The sequence below is a fragment of the Gopherus flavomarginatus genome, chromosome 9, assembly GCF_025201925.1.
Source record: "Gopherus flavomarginatus isolate rGopFla2 chromosome 9, rGopFla2.mat.asm, whole genome shotgun sequence".
Lineage (NCBI taxonomy): Eukaryota > Metazoa > Chordata > Testudines > Testudinidae > Gopherus > Gopherus flavomarginatus.
The window spans coordinates 20,258,217-20,274,710 of NC_066625.1; the positions used below are offsets into that span (position 1 = coordinate 20,258,217).

The 16,494-nt window shown below is 46.9% G+C and overlaps 1 protein-coding gene across 1 annotated transcript in view; it reads left to right on the top strand.

The window, feature by feature from the left end:
* Positions 1-16,316, top strand: part of PDXDC1 (pyridoxal dependent decarboxylase domain containing 1) — a 52,384-nt gene extending 36,068 nt beyond the window's left edge. The window contains exons 19-23 of the mRNA XM_050967724.1: positions 7,954-8,075; positions 10,708-10,800; positions 10,899-10,995; positions 12,008-12,112; positions 14,457-16,316. Of these exons, the coding sequence (XP_050823681.1) occupies positions 7,954-8,075; positions 10,708-10,800; positions 10,899-10,995; positions 12,008-12,112; positions 14,457-14,725 (686 nt within the window). The 3' untranslated portion in view covers positions 14,726-16,316. The remainder of the gene's footprint in view (positions 1-7,953; positions 8,076-10,707; positions 10,801-10,898; positions 10,996-12,007; positions 12,113-14,456) is intronic.
* Positions 16,317-16,494: the final 178 nt, after the last annotated feature.

Below are 16,494 nucleotides of genomic sequence, written 5' to 3' on the forward strand. Positions count from 1 at the left end.
CCTAAGTCTATTTCTGATTGTTACAGAGGTGGCATATGCTAGACAAAAAAGGCATCCAGTTATAAACATGTTGATCTTAATGATCATTAATACCAGTATTGCATTCTCAGTTATAAGTTGATTGTGCAAGTGAATTACCCACCACCAGGTATGTTATAATATGTGCCTAATTGGAGAGGTGTCTACCTCAGTATTGTACTTAATGAAGCAGGATCTTAATCTCAAACTGGGCTGTTTACTGCATTCTGTGACTAGGTTAGATGTTTTAGGTGACTCTGGCTATAATATATAACTGAAACACTCAGTTCTTCTTCGAGTGATTGCTCACATCCATTCCAGTTAGGTGTGCGCGCCGCGCGTGCACGTTCGTCGGAAACTTTTTACCCTAGCAACTCCAGTGGGCCGGCAGGTCGCCCCCTGGAGTGGCGCCGCCATGGCGCCCAATATATATCCCTGCCGGCCCACCCGCTCCTCAGTTCCTTCTTACCGCCGTGTCGGTCGTTGGAACTGTGGAGCGCGGCATAGCTGTCCTCCACGTCCCTAGCTCTCCTTGTTTTTCTATCGTTATCTCTATTGTAGTTGTTAATTAGACTGTTAGTTAGATAGTAGTAGTTAAGTGTTAAGTAGTTGTAAATAGTTTTTCGCCGGGGGCTTAGCCCTTCCCGGCACCCGGCACCGGGCTCATGCCTGGTTCGCCGGGCTTCAAGCAGTGTGCGGCCTGCAAGAAGCCTATGCCCACGAGCGACCCCCACGACGCGTGCCTGAAGTGCCTGGGGGAATCGCATAGATCCGACAAGTGCCGCATCTGCAAGGCTTTTAAGCCAAGGACTAAGAAGGAGAGGGATCAAAGGCTCCGGACTCTCCTCCTGGAGGCGGCACTTGACCCGGCGGCTTCGCAGGCCGTGATGTCGGCGCCGGCACCGGATCGCACCGGCACCGAGAAGACTCCCCGGCACCGACCTTCTCCGGCACCGGGGACAGAGCCTAGGCCGTCGAAGTCCACTACTCCGGCCAGGCACACCCGAGTGGAGCGCCCGGCCTCAGTATCGGCCGCGGCGCCGCCGGCACCGTCGACTCCGGGCCCGGCGGGTCCGTCGAGTCCGGTGCCGCCAAGCTCCCCCATGACATCTGGGGTTGAGATCGTGGTGCCATCTACACCAGAGGCCTTCGCCTCGGCACGGGACCTCATAGCCCTGACCGAGCCCACGCAGCTACCACCCCCGGTACCTCCGGTGCGGGTTGTGTCCAGAGGCAAGCCTATGATGTCGGCACCGTCCCGGGACTCTCGTTCTCGCTCCAGGTCCCGACGTCAAGGTCGCTCCAGATCCCGCCGCCGCTCGCAGTCCCGGCACCGCTCCCCTCAGCGGTACCGGTCGCACTCGCGGCGCCGGTCGACACCGAGACGATCGCGGTCGGACTCCAGCCGCCGTTACCGGCACCGCGAGTCCAGGAGCCGATCCAGACGTTCGCCGCACCGGTCGACCTCCCGGCGCCGAGCTGGTGGCAGGTCCCGGTCCCGGTCGACCTCCCGGTACCGAACCGGTGGCAGGTCCCGATCCCGGCACCGAAGCGGCGCCCGGTACCGATCCAGATCCCGGCACCGTGGCAGAACTCGGTCCCGCTCCCGGCACCGTTACGACTCCCGGCACCGGTCCCCGGCACCGAGACGATCGCCCGTGCCGGCCCGCGCGGACCATTACCATCCAGGGTCCGCTCCGCCATGGCCCTCGAGGCAGCCGTCCGTGTCTTCGCTGGCGGACAGTGGCTACGCGCTGGGCACCGACCGGCAGGCGGCGCTGTTCAGCGAGCCTCCACAGCAGGACGCAGCCCCACAGCAATGGGGTTTCTGGACACCCTGGGCGTATCATCAGGCCCAGGGCCCCCAACAGCTCCCTGCTAGGCCGCCGACTGCAGAGCGCAGGGCACCTGAGGCCTCGTTGTCTCGCCCCCCTCCCTCCCCGGATGGGGAGGAAGGATCCAAGCAACAGGACTCCACTTTGGCTCCTGAGGCAGAGGCGAGGGCCGAGGGAGACCCCCCTTTAGACACCCTCTTGCCGGGGGTCTCCTCATCTTCTTCCCCTGATGAAGCGGTGGCTGGGACCTCCTCCAACAGCCCCCCCCCGCTGGACCTCAGGGCGCACCAGGACCTCCTCCGGCGAGTAGCCCAAAACCTGAGTCTACAAGCCGAGGAGGTCTCGGAGGTAGAGGACCCTATTGTCACCATCCTCTCCGCAGACGCTCCCACCAGGGTCGCCCTGCCGTTCATACGGACCATCCAGGCCAACGCCACCACCATCTGGCAGTCCCCGGCCTCCATTCCTCCCACTGCAAAGGGCGTCGAAAGGAAGTACATGGCTCCTTCTAAGGGCTACGAGTACCTCCACGTACACCCGACTCCGTGTTCCCTGGTGGTCCAATCTGTCAATGATAAGGAGCGTCATGGCCAGGAGGCTCCAGCCCCCAAATCCAGGGAGGCTAGGCGGATGGACCTCCTCGGCCGTAAGGTGTACTCGGCGGGGGCGCTGCAACTCAGGGTCTCCAACCAACAGGCCCTGTTAAGTAGATACGCCTTTAACTCCTGGGTGGCAGCAGACAAATTCAAGGAGCTGTTGCCACAAGACGCTCGTCAGGAGTTTGCGGCCATTTTAGAGGAAGGCAAGAGGGTCGCACGCACGTCCTTGCAAGCATCTCTGGACGCTGCGGATTCGGCTGCCCGTACCCTCGCGTCGGGTGTAACAATGCGTCGCCTCTCCTGGCTGCAGGTTTCCGGCCTTCCGCCGGAGCTCCAGCACACAATACAGGACCTTCCTTTTGAAGGCCAAGGGCTGTTTTCGGATAAGACAGACCCTAGACTAAAGAATCTAAAAGACAACCGCGTCATCATGAGGTCACTGGGGATGCACACTCCAGTGACGCAGCGCAGACCCTTCCGGCCGCAGCAACAGCAACAACAGCGCAGGCCGTATCTCCAGTTCCGCCAGCGGCAGGACCTTAACAGGCGCCGCGGCAGGAACGGAAGGCGCAGGCATTCGGGGAACCAAGGGGGCCAAAACCAAGGCTCCTCTAAGCCCCCGCCTGGTCCCAAGCCTTCATTTTGAAGGTGCGCCCGAGGGCGCAGTAACAGTTTCCCCATTGGATCCTTTCCCCCCGTTTTCCAACCGCCTTTCTTTTTTCCTCCCGGCGTGGTCCCTAATAACATCAGACCGCTGGGTTTTACGCACGGTGCAGTCGGGATACCGCCTGCAGTTTGTTTCATTTCCTCCTCCCCGCCCCCCTTCCTCGTCCCTCTTCAGGGACCCCTCTCACGAGCAATTCCTTCGGCAGGAGGTGCAGACGCTCCTCCGCAAAGGGGCTATAGAGGCGGTGCCGGAGAACGAGAAAGGCAAGGGGTTTTATTCCCGCTACTTTCTGATCCCCAAGGCCAAGGGAGGCCTCAGGCCCATCCTCGACCTGCGAGAGCTCAACAAGTACCTGGTGAAATTGAAGTTCCGCATGGTTTCCTTGGGGACCATTATCCCATCCCTGGATCCGGGAGACTGGTACGCCGCCCTCGACATGCAGGACGCGTATTTCCACATTGCTATCTGGCCACCCCACAGACGTTTCCTTCGCTTCCTTGTGGGGTCTCTGCATTACCAATTTGCAGTCCTCCCATTTGGCTTGTCCACGGCCCCGAGAGTGTTTACAAAATGCATGGCAGTTGTTGTGGCGCAGCTTCGGCGCAGTCGTATCCACGTGTTCCCGTATCTAGACGATTGGTTGATTCGGGGCACGTCGGAACAACAAGTCTGCAACCATGTCCGTGTGATCACCGACATGTTCGCCACTCTGGGCCTCTTGGTGAACACAGACAAGTCCACCCTGGCCCCCACACAAAGGGTGGAATTCATCGGGGCCGTCCTGGACGCCACTGTGGGCAGGGCCTTGCTGCCATTGCAGCGGTTCCAGGCCTTGTCGGCAATCGTGCAACGACTACAGACAGCCCCCCTGACGTCAGTGAGGACGTGTCTAACCCTGTTAGGCCACATGGCGGCCTGTACTTTCGTGACCAATTACGCTCGGCTCCGCATGAGGCCACTCCAGTTGTGGCTCATCAGTCATTACAGGCCGACAAGACAGCCACTAGATATGTTAATCACGATCCCCCAGAGGGTCTTAGATTCTCTCGGCTGGTGGCTGGACCAGTCAGTGTTGTGTGCGGGTCTCCCCTTCCACCCATCTCAGCCCTCGGTGTCCCTAACAACAGATGCCTCAGATCTCGGCTGGGGGGCCCACGCAGGGACCCTGAGGACGCAGGGCCTGTGGTCCCAGGAGGAGGTGGGGCTACACATCAACATGCGGGAGTTGAGAGCGGTCCGTCTTGCTTGTCAAACGTTCTGTCATCAGCTCCAGGGTCGTTGTGTCGCGGTGTTCACCGACAACACGACGACCATGTATTATATCAACAAGCAGGGCGGCACCAGATCCTCCTCCCTGTGCCACGAGGCGATACGACTCTGGGACTTTTGTGTAGCCCACTCCATTCACCTCATGGCTTCCTTCCTCCCCGGAGTACGGAACACGCTGGCGGATCGATTGAGCAGATCCTTCCTGTCACACGAGTGGTCCCTTCGCCCGGACGTCGCCCTCTCCATCTTCCGGAGGTGGGGTTATCCCCGGGTGGACCTCTTCGCGGCCAAGGGGAACAGGAAGTGCCAAGCGTTCTGCTCCTTTCAGGGCAGGGAACCCGGGTCGATAGCGGATGCCTTCCTCATCCAGTGGTCGACCCACCTGTACTATGCATTTCCCCCATTCCCGTTGGTCCACAGGGTCCTTCTGAAGGTGCGCAGGGACAGGGCTCATGTGATCATGGTAGCCCCGGCGTGGCCCAGACAGCACTGGTACCCCATGCTGCTGGACCTGGCCATAGCCGACCCAGTTCCCCTGCCCCTTCATCCGGACCTGATTACCCAGGAGCACGGGACCCTATGTCACCCGGACCTGCAGTCGCTGCACCTAGCGGCGTGGCTCCTGCGTGGCTGACTGGCTCTGAGCTGCGCTGTTCCACGCCGGTGAGGAAGGTGCTCTTGGGCAGCAGAAAGCCGTCCACAAGGGCGACATATTTGGCCAAATGGAAGCGATTCTCCTATTGGTGCGTGGAGAGAAATCTCCGCCCTATGGAAGTTTCAGTAGCCAACATCTTAGACTACATTTGGTCCCTCAAAGGGCAAGGTCTGGCCATATCGTCGTTACGAGTCCACCTAGCGGCTATCTCCACCTTTCACCCGGGTGCGGATGGTCACTCTGTTTTTTCCCACCCGACGGTGTCTAGATTCCTTAAGGGGCTGGAACGTTTATACCCTAACGTCCGTCCCCCTGCTCCAACCTGGGATCTTAACCTGGTGTTGTCCCGACTCATGGGGGCCCCCTTTGAGCCGTTAGCTACTTGCTCCCTGCTTTATCTCTCTTGGAAGACGGCCTTTCTAGTAGCTATCACCTCAGCTAGACGGGTGTCGGAACTCCGGGCTCTTGTGGTAGACCCCCCATACACGGTCTTCCACAAGGACAAGGTGCAGCTGAGACCACACCCTGCTTTTCTCCCCAAGGTGGTCTCAGCCTTCCACGTCAACCAAGAGATATTCCTCCCGGTTTTTTTCCCGAAACCTCACTCCTCAGGCAGGGAGCAGCAGCTCCACTCGCTTGATGTCCGTAGGGCTCTCGCGTTCTACGTGGAGAGGACCAAGCCCTTCCGCAAATCCCCCCAGCTTTTCGTGGCAGTAGCGGACCGCATGAAAGGGCTTCCTATCTCCTCCCAGAGGTTATCCTCTTGGGTAAGGTCCTGCATCAGGACCTGCTATGACTTGGCCCACGTCCCTACGGGCCGTGTGACTGCGCATTCTACCAGGGCGCAGGCGTCGTCGCTGGCTTTCCTCGCCCGTGTGCCCATCCAGGAAATCTGTCGGGCAGCGACCTGGTCATCGGTCCACACCTTCGCGTCCCACTACGCCCTGGTCCAGCAGTCTAGAGAGGATGCGGCCTTCGGATCTGCTGTGCTCCATGCCGCGACTTCTCACTCCGACCCCACCGCCTAGGTATGGCTTGGGATTCACCTAACTGGAATGGATGTGAGCAATCACTCGAAGAAGAAAAGACGGTTACTCACCTTTGTAACTGTTGTTCTTCGAGATGTGTTGCTCACATCCATTCCACACCCGCCCTCCTTCCCCACTGTCGGAGTCGCCGGCAAGAAGGAACTGAGGAGCGGGTGGGCCGGCAGGGATATATATTGGGCGCCATGGCGGCGCCACTCCAGGGGGCGACCTGCCGGCCCACTGGAGTTGCTAGGGTAAAAAGTTTCCGACGAACGTGCACGCGCGGCGCGCACACCTAACTGGAATGGATGTGAGCAACACATCTCGAAGAACAACAGTTACAAAGGTGAGTAACCGTCTTTTACATTTTAACCACTGTATTGCAGGAGTAAATGAATGTCTTACAATATGTTTTGATTGTCCTTGAAATGGTAGGAATGTGTTGCATTTTGATACACTTAGTGGTTTCCAGTCTTACTGTAACTAATTAATAAAACCACTCCATTTTTAATTTTTTAAAAGCAAGTGGCCTCGATGTCATGTGTGAATGTGCTTAAAGAAACAGTTGTCTAAAACCCCACTAGAGTGATAAAAAATCAGTGAAATGAGATTCTGCATAAACTTATATAGTGGCCTCTGTGCACATATGGAATTTCCAAGTGAACCTTGCCTGGTCCTCTCAGTGCTACTTCTGCTTTAAAAAGACTACATACAGCGCTCAAGAGCATACCTACAGCTATTGCATTTCAGCTTTCTCTCAAAGGTGAAATGGGAACATTGAAAATATAGCAAGTGAACATTTTTAGATGGTTTTGCCATGAGTTAGTAGTAAGAAGGGCCACATTTCAAGAGGTGCTAATCAACAGGTGTCTAGTCCTATTGATTTTAGTGGGAGTTGAAGATGAGCCACTTCATAGGATCATGCCCTTAATTTCCTAAGAACTATGTAAACATAATTCAGTAACCATCTTTATGAGGTGGGTATTTTAATTTCCCTCATACTGGGGTTAAGTGACCGCTCCAAGACATGAACTCAGAAATTTCTGTCTTCCAGATCTTTGACAGTTTTAAAACCCCCAATCCTGCAGACTTTAGGCAAAACTTTTTTTTATCATGCTCATTAGGCTTTGGCTTTGTGGAAGCCACTTAACCTGTTTTTTTTATCTGTAAAATGAGAATTATAATGCCTGCTACACAAGTGTTGTAAGGATCAATGGTGGTAGACTGCTTTGAAGATGAAAATCAGTAAGTGTTGCTGTTACCTCTACTTAAGGCTGTGCGACTATAGCACTACTTTTCTATTGGAGAGTTTTAATCTTATATATTCATCTTTAAGAATAAGTTGAAATATGTCAGTTATGGATCCATGCTGTCGAAAGATGTCCCAGAATAATGTGCTATTTAAGTGTGTATATACAGTATTCATTGTAAAAAGGCCTCATTAACCCATCTATGTTCAACAGTAAGGGGAAGAAAGGGCCTAGTGGCATCCCTCAGAACACCACAGCTTTTGGAATAGAAAACGACTTCTTATAAGCACACAGTTGTATAAAATATGTACTGTATTACTTCCTGTCTAAACTTAGTAATGTTGTTCCTCTTTGAAGAAGTGCAGTGCCAAGTACTTAAGTGTAATCTTTGCGTATGCCCAAATCACTGAAAGAAAACTTAAGTGCTAAAACAAAAATATGGTTGGATTCCCTGGCACATAAGTGTGAGTAGGGAGCCTGTTGTAAGGCTATCTTCCTCTATGAAGCTAAATATTTTTCTCTTTTTGCTAACTACACAATCTAGTACATTTTGTAATTTGAAACCTTGTTAAAGAAGCACTTAGATTTTGCTGCAAAAGTGTAAAAATATGGAATCTCCATTCTGTTCATAGGCCCAGAATTTGGAGGGGAGAAGAACTGTGTGTATATCGGCATGGTAACTGAAGATCTGGATGTGTCTGAGCTGGTAGAAACTATTGCGGCCACAGGCAGAGAAATTGAAGAAAATTCTAGAGTATGTATTGAAATCTTACCTATTTTCAAAATTACAAAATGTTTTAGCAGTAGTTTTTCTCCAAACTGGTTTCAGGGCAACTTCTTACTCTTTGATATGAAAGAAAATTGCACGTATTTAGCTATATAGTGATTGCATCTACATGGTGAGAGAACTTCACAGTATTATGACTCTCTCATGATACCTTGGTTTAGGTTTACATTTTTGTGTTTATAACTCTTCTGCTAGCATTAGACACCTTTCTAGTGCGGAAATAGGCAAACTGAGTGACTGTACGGTTTCCATAATGGTTTAAGCCATCAGAAAAATTTTTCCCTTTTTGAATGATCTCGGGCAGATCATCAACTGGTGTAAATTGTCCCATTGAATTCAGTGAAACTATGCCAACACACCAGCTTGAAAATTTGCCACTTAATGTTTTTCATTGATTTTATTTGTTAAATCAGCAGCTTGGAAATTGGATTTACAATGTCTTTATTGCTAGTAAGAACATTGGTGCTTATACAGGATTACCTGCGACGCTTTGGTTACCATCCCTAATATCTGGCCTATTGAAGTTGTCATAACAAAACCTTCAGTAAAAAGGAAAGTGATGGTTATCTGAACAACACTGCACCCACAGAATAAATCCTTGTTCAAGTGTACTCTGAATATTCCCACTTCTGGGGATGTGCTGATTATGTAGCTGTGCCTGTGGAACCATTGATAGCAGTGCCTGGTGGAGTGCTATTGTGCCTCTCCTGTTCCTTCCCTCACTGTTCCTGAACATTGAGAGTGAGACTATAAAAGAGGGTATTGGCTCTGTAGTCACCTCAGTTCCTCCCAATTGCTACAGTGGATAGATCAGGAACTGCATTTGGACTCTTAGCCTGAATCCTGTACTTGGATAGTGCCCATTACGCTTAGCATAGATTTAGCTTAGTTTTCTTGTGTTAGCGTGTTACGGGTTAGGAGTTTGTTTTTTTTTTTAAGAAAATATTAAATTTTCTAAGTAGTTATTAGTTCACCTCTGGTTCCACTATTAGAATCCAATGGTGGTTATGAAGAGCTATTAAGAGGTGCACCATGTGCCCTGCATTTGATGCTTATGAGATGCCCGTCAGGGAAGGACATTGTCCCTTAGGGGTTCAAGTGCTTTCACCTCAAGAGTATGGGAAGAACAGCAGAACAGACTGCAAATGGTCCTGCTGGCAGGAGGCTTTGACAGACAAGCCCTCTGGATATTGTATAGATCTGTGAGCAAGCAAACGAACCCTGATACTACTTTAGAGAAGAGGCAGAAGAGACCTCTGCATAAGATGCCATCTTCAGTTCAGATCTCCAAGAAATCTGTGGTACCTAAAAAGGATCCTGATCCATTGGATCTGAAACTGAAAAGCTGAAATAACCTGTTGGTGATTGGCTTTGCTCACAGAGCCAATCTGCAAGAGTGACACCTTCTTTGGAACAAGGAACTTTGGTGGTGCAAAGAAGGACTCTGTCAGCAGAGCCTCGGGAGTCAGTGGATGTGTCTAGAGCAGTCTGTCACAGATCTGGTTGAGCACCCCTGTTGGACACTTAGCATACTGCTGTAAGGGGATCCAAACACTGACGCCCATGTGCCCTTAGCTTGCTGGTGCTGAGCAGAGGTGAAGCAAACAGCTGTCATGGCTGGTACACTGGATTCAATTCTCCATTCTGAACTTCCTCAGTAACTGACCATGACAGTGGTAGCTAAGATTTACCATGTGGATCCACAATCTCAACTTAGGTCAAATCTGGAAGGGAGCAATAAGGACTCTGAAAAGAAAAGGAAGGCTTCTTCAGATCCCCACACTGCTGCGTCTTTGACCTATACTAGACCTGACAAAACTCAGCTCCTTTATCAGGAAGTTCTGATTCTATATCTTTTAAACTGGCATCTATAATACCTTCGCTCTCTATACAAGGTTGGTTTGCTGTTCTCAGTTTGAAGGCTATTTCAATCAGATCATTGTACTGCCAATATCTTTGCTTCCTAGTAGAGGAGAATTATTTTCAAGTTAAAGTTCTTTCCTTCAGCTGTTCTCTTGCCTCTAGAGATTTTACAAAGTGCCTCAGGGAGGTGGCAGCACATTTATGGAGACAAGAGTTGCACATATACCTGTACTTGGATGACTGGTAAATCAAAGTGTTGCCAGAACAAAATCTATCCAAAATCATATCCTTCACCGATGCTCCCTATTTGAGCTGAGGCTCTCAGAAAGTTCAGTAACAGTGAGAGGAGGATATAGGGTAGGGTGCAATAGCGTTCCAACAGGCACTGCAATCAAAAGGTTCCACCAGCATAGCTGCACCATTGGCATATTCATGAGAGTAAATATACAGAGGACACTCAAAGAATTCTAGCTAGAGGTGAGTAGCCGACATCTAAGTAAGAGAAAATTCCTGCCATTGCTATTAAATGTGTGACATTCTGACTTGAAGATCCATGTAAAAAAATCCTACTTTCAATCTACAGTTGTCTATTTATAGTATTAAATAAATGGCACTAGTCAACTGCTGACCTAATTCAGAAAAATATACACACGTCCCCATTTAAATTTAATCTTCATGTAAGAGACCAAGGTGACAGTTTAAGTGCAGTAATGCATGCTCTTCCATTTTTAATTAGCTGCTGGAAAATATGACTGAAGTTGTTAGAAAGGGGATACAGGAAGCGCAGGTTCAACTTCAGAAAGCAAATGAAGAAAGACTTCTTGAAGAGGTAAGAATTCCAAAATAATCTGTTATGTACATCACACAACTCTGTAAGACTTAGATGGCTCATTCACTAGAATGATCTTTGAACGGAATGTTTTACAGGGCCTGCTACGACAGATTCCTGTAGTTGGCTCTGTGCTGAACTGGTTTTCTCCATTTCAAGCATCACCAAAGGGAAGAACATTTAACTTAACAGCAGGTAGGAATAAATACATCTGCAGCAATAGTACATTATCAATAATTCTGTAAAATGTGGAAACCTTTACAATGTTACACAGATTTCTTGCATCCGACAAGTGGGTATTCACCTACGAAAGCTCACGTGGCACCTTATAGACTAACAGACATATTGGAGCAAGACTCTGCTGCTTTCACAGATTTCTTGTTAACTGATTTATAAGACATCCAAATTAAGTGATTAAAAAGGAACTCTTAAAATCTAAAGGAACATTGTCTACTCCTTCTCAAACACTGAATAAGAAACTATCTGCTGCTACCACCTGTCCAGTTCCCTTTAAATCTCAATACTTACAATTCTCAAGTCAAATTAAAGCGATTTGCTGGATTTGGCTGCTGTTCCTGCCACTATATTACAGGAAAGGGCTCTTCAAATCATCTGTGCAAATTCCAGATGTGTAAGTTGGAAAAGTGGATTTCTGCTTTAACTTCTTGTACAAAAAACAGCAGGATGGGGGGAGCTTAACAGTGTCAAAGAGCATTCCCCCAAGTGTGTAATATATACTAGCATGATATATCTACATGTGTATCTGTATGTATGTGTACATAGTGAAAATTCTATATTACGGGGGCACCAAATTGACCTCCATCCTCTAAATTAATTTTTCTATCTGAGTTCTTGGTTCAGGTGTCTTCTGACCTGTCATTCCCAACCGTCACTAGTCTGGGAACAGCAGGTTAGAACTGAATTGGGACTAGCTCTTGACTGTGGTGGGTATAGTGTGAACATGGCTATGTGGAGGGATTCCATGGCAGTGTAAAAGATTGAATGGAAAAGTTTTCCTAATTGGATTCCACTTGTACCTCATGCATGTCATTGTGGAGTAAGTACTAGCCTAGTTTTCCCTGAGAGCACCAGAAAAGTTTTAAAATTTGTACTTAGTTAACATTACCTGGTTCTAATATTATTTATTAGTGTCAATAAAACTGTCTCCTTTAAAGACTTTTTCCTTCTCCTCCCCCACCCTTGACAGGCTCTCTAGAGTCCACAGAACCCACATATGTATCAAAAGCGCAGGGGACTGGGACTACCCCACCTCCCACTCCGACTCCCAGTCGCATTAAACAAAGACTTCCTGGTAAGTTTCCTCCAATTAATGTTAATAAATGTGCAGTTTGACACTAAAGAACACTCTGCTTTGTTCAAAAAGCTAATCAGTACATAATGGAGTTTTATTGCCTAATCAAAAGAGTGAGTTTTGCTTTATCATCTCCACATACAGTAACTCCTCGCTTAACGTTGTAGTTATGTTCCTCAAAAATGTAACTTGAAGTAAAACGATGTTAAGCTAATCCAATTTCCCCATAAGAATTAATGTAAATGGGGGGTTAGGTTCCAGGAAATTTTTTTCACCAGACAAGACTATTTTTTAAATATATTTATTACTATACATAGCAATGATGATTGTGAAGCTTGGTTGATGTGGTGGAGTCAAGAGGGTAGGATATGTCCCAGGGAATGCCTTACTGCTAAATGATGAACTAGCACTCAGCTGAGCCCCTCAAGGGTTAACTCATTGTTGTTAATATAGCCCAAGGGTCAGCAACCTTTCAGAAGTGTTGTGCTGAATCTTAATTTATTCACTCTAATTTAAGGTTTCGCGTGCCAGTAATACATTTTAACGTTTTGAGAAGGTCTCTTTCTATAAGTCTATAGTAGGGAACTAAACTATTGTTGTATGTAAAGTAAATAAGGTTTTTCAAATGTTTAAGAAGCTTCTTTTAAAATTTTAAAAAAATGCAGATCATCCCTCCCTCCCACCCTGGACTGGTGGCCAAGACCCAGGCAGTGTGAGTGCCACTGAAAATCAGCTCATGTGCTGCCTTCGGATGTGCTGCAGGTTGCCTACTCCTGATATAGCCTCACACTCTACAAGGCAACACAAATGGAGGGAGGGGAGACAGCATGGCAAACAGAGGGGGGGCAATGTGCATCTCTCTAAGTACATTGCCTTTTTAAGTAGATCAACAAGTTGAGACAGCCACTGCTCCCAGAAAGCTTCCTCCCATGTCCCCCTGCTCTATAGAGATGGGGTGAGCAGGGGGAAGAAGGGACATCCTGACATTAGCACTCTTCCCCCCCCTACCTACCTACCCTCCTTCTCTACCCACTCCCCAGCAAGCAGGAGGCTCCAGGGAGCAGCTTCAAGGCAGAGGGTAGGAGCAGCACATGGCAGTAGGGGAAGGGACAGCTGAACTGCAGGCAATTAATGGCCTGCTGGGCAGCTGCTGCACAGGGAACATAGGGGAGCAGGGAGCTGATGGCTGGGGAGCGGGGCTGCTGGGTTCCAAGCCCCCACCAGCTAGCTCCAACAGGCTGCTCTTTCTGTAAGCAGTGGACAAAGCAGGTGGCTGCCAAACAACATAAGGGAGCATGGCACACCTTTAAACGAGCATGTTCTCTGATCAGCAACGTAACACAAAAAAAAAAAAACCCATTAACCAGTGAGGAGTTACTGTACATTACTTTCCTGATCAAGTCAAACTACAGCACTAATCTTGTTTTTAATTGTACCTGTCGTCCTGTTGATTTTGAATGACCAGTGCAGCAGTCAATAGAGCTAAACATTCCATGGAGCACCATTCAAATCTATCTTTTCCCACCCCCATTGTGCTCTGAAGGAATAATTCCTGGGACAGCAGGGGAGGTAGCTATCCTTCTAAACAGTAATAACTACCTCTGACCACAGGGCTTTTTCCTGTAGAAAATATTGTAGAATTGTAAGTTCTCTAGTTCTCGGAGGGTTACTGAAGTTTGCAAATTAGCAAGAAAACAAACCCACAACTGCAAAAAACCAAGGACAATGTATTTTATTTATTTTGGGCACTGCAGTTTTTTTGCTGTACTACAAACTTGGTATTTTGTGTGACTTCATACTAAGATATCATTACTTCAACAACATAAGTCTGCTCAGGAGAGGCAAGATGAGCTTCTTTCCTTTCACTTTGTAAATGAGTTAATTAGCCAAGTGTAGGCTGGCAAAGCTATACCGATAGTCATATCCTTTTTCCTCTGGTCAGATTTAAGTTTGAATTTAGTTCTGGACTGTCAGCTTTTCTGGTTGGTCATTAATCCTCTGGAAATCCCTCTGAAGCACAGTGACCTGTTGCAGTAATTTACCCATCCAAAACAGTCTTATCAAGTAATGTGTCCCTTGGCTTGCTCTTTTTACTGACCATCAGTTTTTTCCAGCCAAGCCTTAACTGGGTTACTGTTTACACAAGCGCAAACAACTACTGGTGCAGATTACATCAGTTACACATCTGCGCTTGTATGTCTAAATGAACTTAAATGCTGGTGCTAAATTGCATCCACAGCTTTAAAAATAGAGGCCAGCTTTTTTAAATGTGGCTTATTGTTCATACAGAATTATCTGTGCATTTACTGCCTTCTAATGCTATATTCATTAAACATTTTCACAGGTCAAAAGCTTTTTAAAAGATCTATAAGAAGCTCTGATGGATTTAGTGAGACCAGTTCAGTTAGTCACACTGATGACTTGGAAAAGATGGAGCAACGATCCCATTCTGTGTCTACTGTACAAGAGCAAGGGACTGTGGAGACAGAGAAAGCAGAGCAGCAGAATGAGATAGCACAGGTAAATGACAAAACTGAAGACCTGCAAAGTGACAAATCACAACAATCAGGAAATGACTGCACTAAAGTAGAGGAACAAGAAAGTCTAAGATAGAAACCAGATTTTGTGAATGAAGACTTTGTATAATAACCACATTCCCTGTACGGCGGGGAAGTTTATGATGTATTCAAAATGAACAGTGCCACACGTTAGTACAGTAACTACTACTGTAATTCACAATTAACAGGGATTTTGCACAAAAGCAAGTTAAACAAAGGTTTTCCCCCTAGGGGCCAGTTAACTTGTTTTATTGTACACTTAGGATAATTGTTTCAATCCTATATACATTATCTCCCAAGTGATATTAAAACACCTGATTTATTTTAATGACTTAAACACTTGCCTGAAGGAATATTTTTTGGCAAAAGTGACAGTTATTGTATGAATCCAGGTGGCATTACAGTGCTTAATGAGTTGATCATACATTTGTGTTAAAGTTAAGCACCTGGTGATATTTGTAAAGTGGTCATAATTTAAAAATATTCAATAAACCTACTAGTTGCTCACCTTTATATTTTAAATCAGTTTAATCTTTAAAAAAAAAGCACAATAATTTGGTAGCTATGCTATGTGTAGTGCATGTCATCTCATTGCTTTTTTAATCTCTAATGTTCATTAGAAATCCATTGCCTCTTAATAGAAAGGTTGTCAAGCAGTTGTGATGCAATGAGTGACAGGGATGTATAAGTGTATATTATGACTATGTAAATACTGCTTTGCCATCAATTTTTTTTGCTGTTGAATGAATTGGCCCACTCCTTAAATTCCTTAATCTTACAGGGCCTGTGTTAACTCTTTTAAAAAGTAATTGTGCCTCTGCATGACAGAGTCATTTCTTGCCTCTATCACTGGCAAGCAGCATTGATACAGCTCTCTGTATTTACTGCTGTACACTCTTTATAACCAGATCCAATGAACAGAGTTACGGGATTTTTTGGTTATGTATTTTTAAAGATACTTGTTAGTAAAGCTTGAAAAAGTCATGGTGGTGATGGTTTTACACTATTCTGATTTTTGAGTAACTAACTTTAAGTAGCTATTGTACATATTGAAATTATAGGTTACATGCACATAGCTCCTTTATAATCTGTTAACTTGTGATATTAGAAGTATTTTCACTTGCAGAAACTGACTTTAATATAGAAGCAAAACAGATAGATACACTAAAACAAAAATGGATCCAGCCCTACAAAATTGACTTAACACTATCACCAGTATTTCCTTTTCATAAATAGGATGTGTGTAAATTACTACCTTATGTAGGTCATCGTGATGGCTCTAGTGATAACAGGACTGGATAGCGTGATATTTTAAGGATTTTTCATTGATTTATATGTACTGTCAACTTTTCAGTTTTTGATTCTCTGGGGAACTAAAGTATATTAAGTCAAACTTTGTTTATAATTTCAGATATTTCTCAGATAAAACAGTGCAATTTTTCTTAAGTATGAAAATAATTAAGTCAACTAGTCTTCCTTAATCTGGTAATGAAGTACATTAACATGGGTATATTTGTGGGAGGCAAAATCAAAAATTAATTTAATATTTTTATATTTGGAATTGCTGACCTAGTGGTTTTGTTGGACGAGAGCTACATACTTTAGATATTACCTGAATGTTTCAATAAAAATTCTTCAAATTACAACATCTGAGAAGTCAATTACCATTAAAGAAAGTTGCACTAAAATCTGTACTGTAGTTTAAGAACAGGTGTTTGACCAATGGGGTGTGTGTTTTTCTAGGTACCATTTGATGACATAAGCCAAAGAAAAACTGGTGTATCAAATACCTCTACTACATATCTATCCATATATTGCATAGCC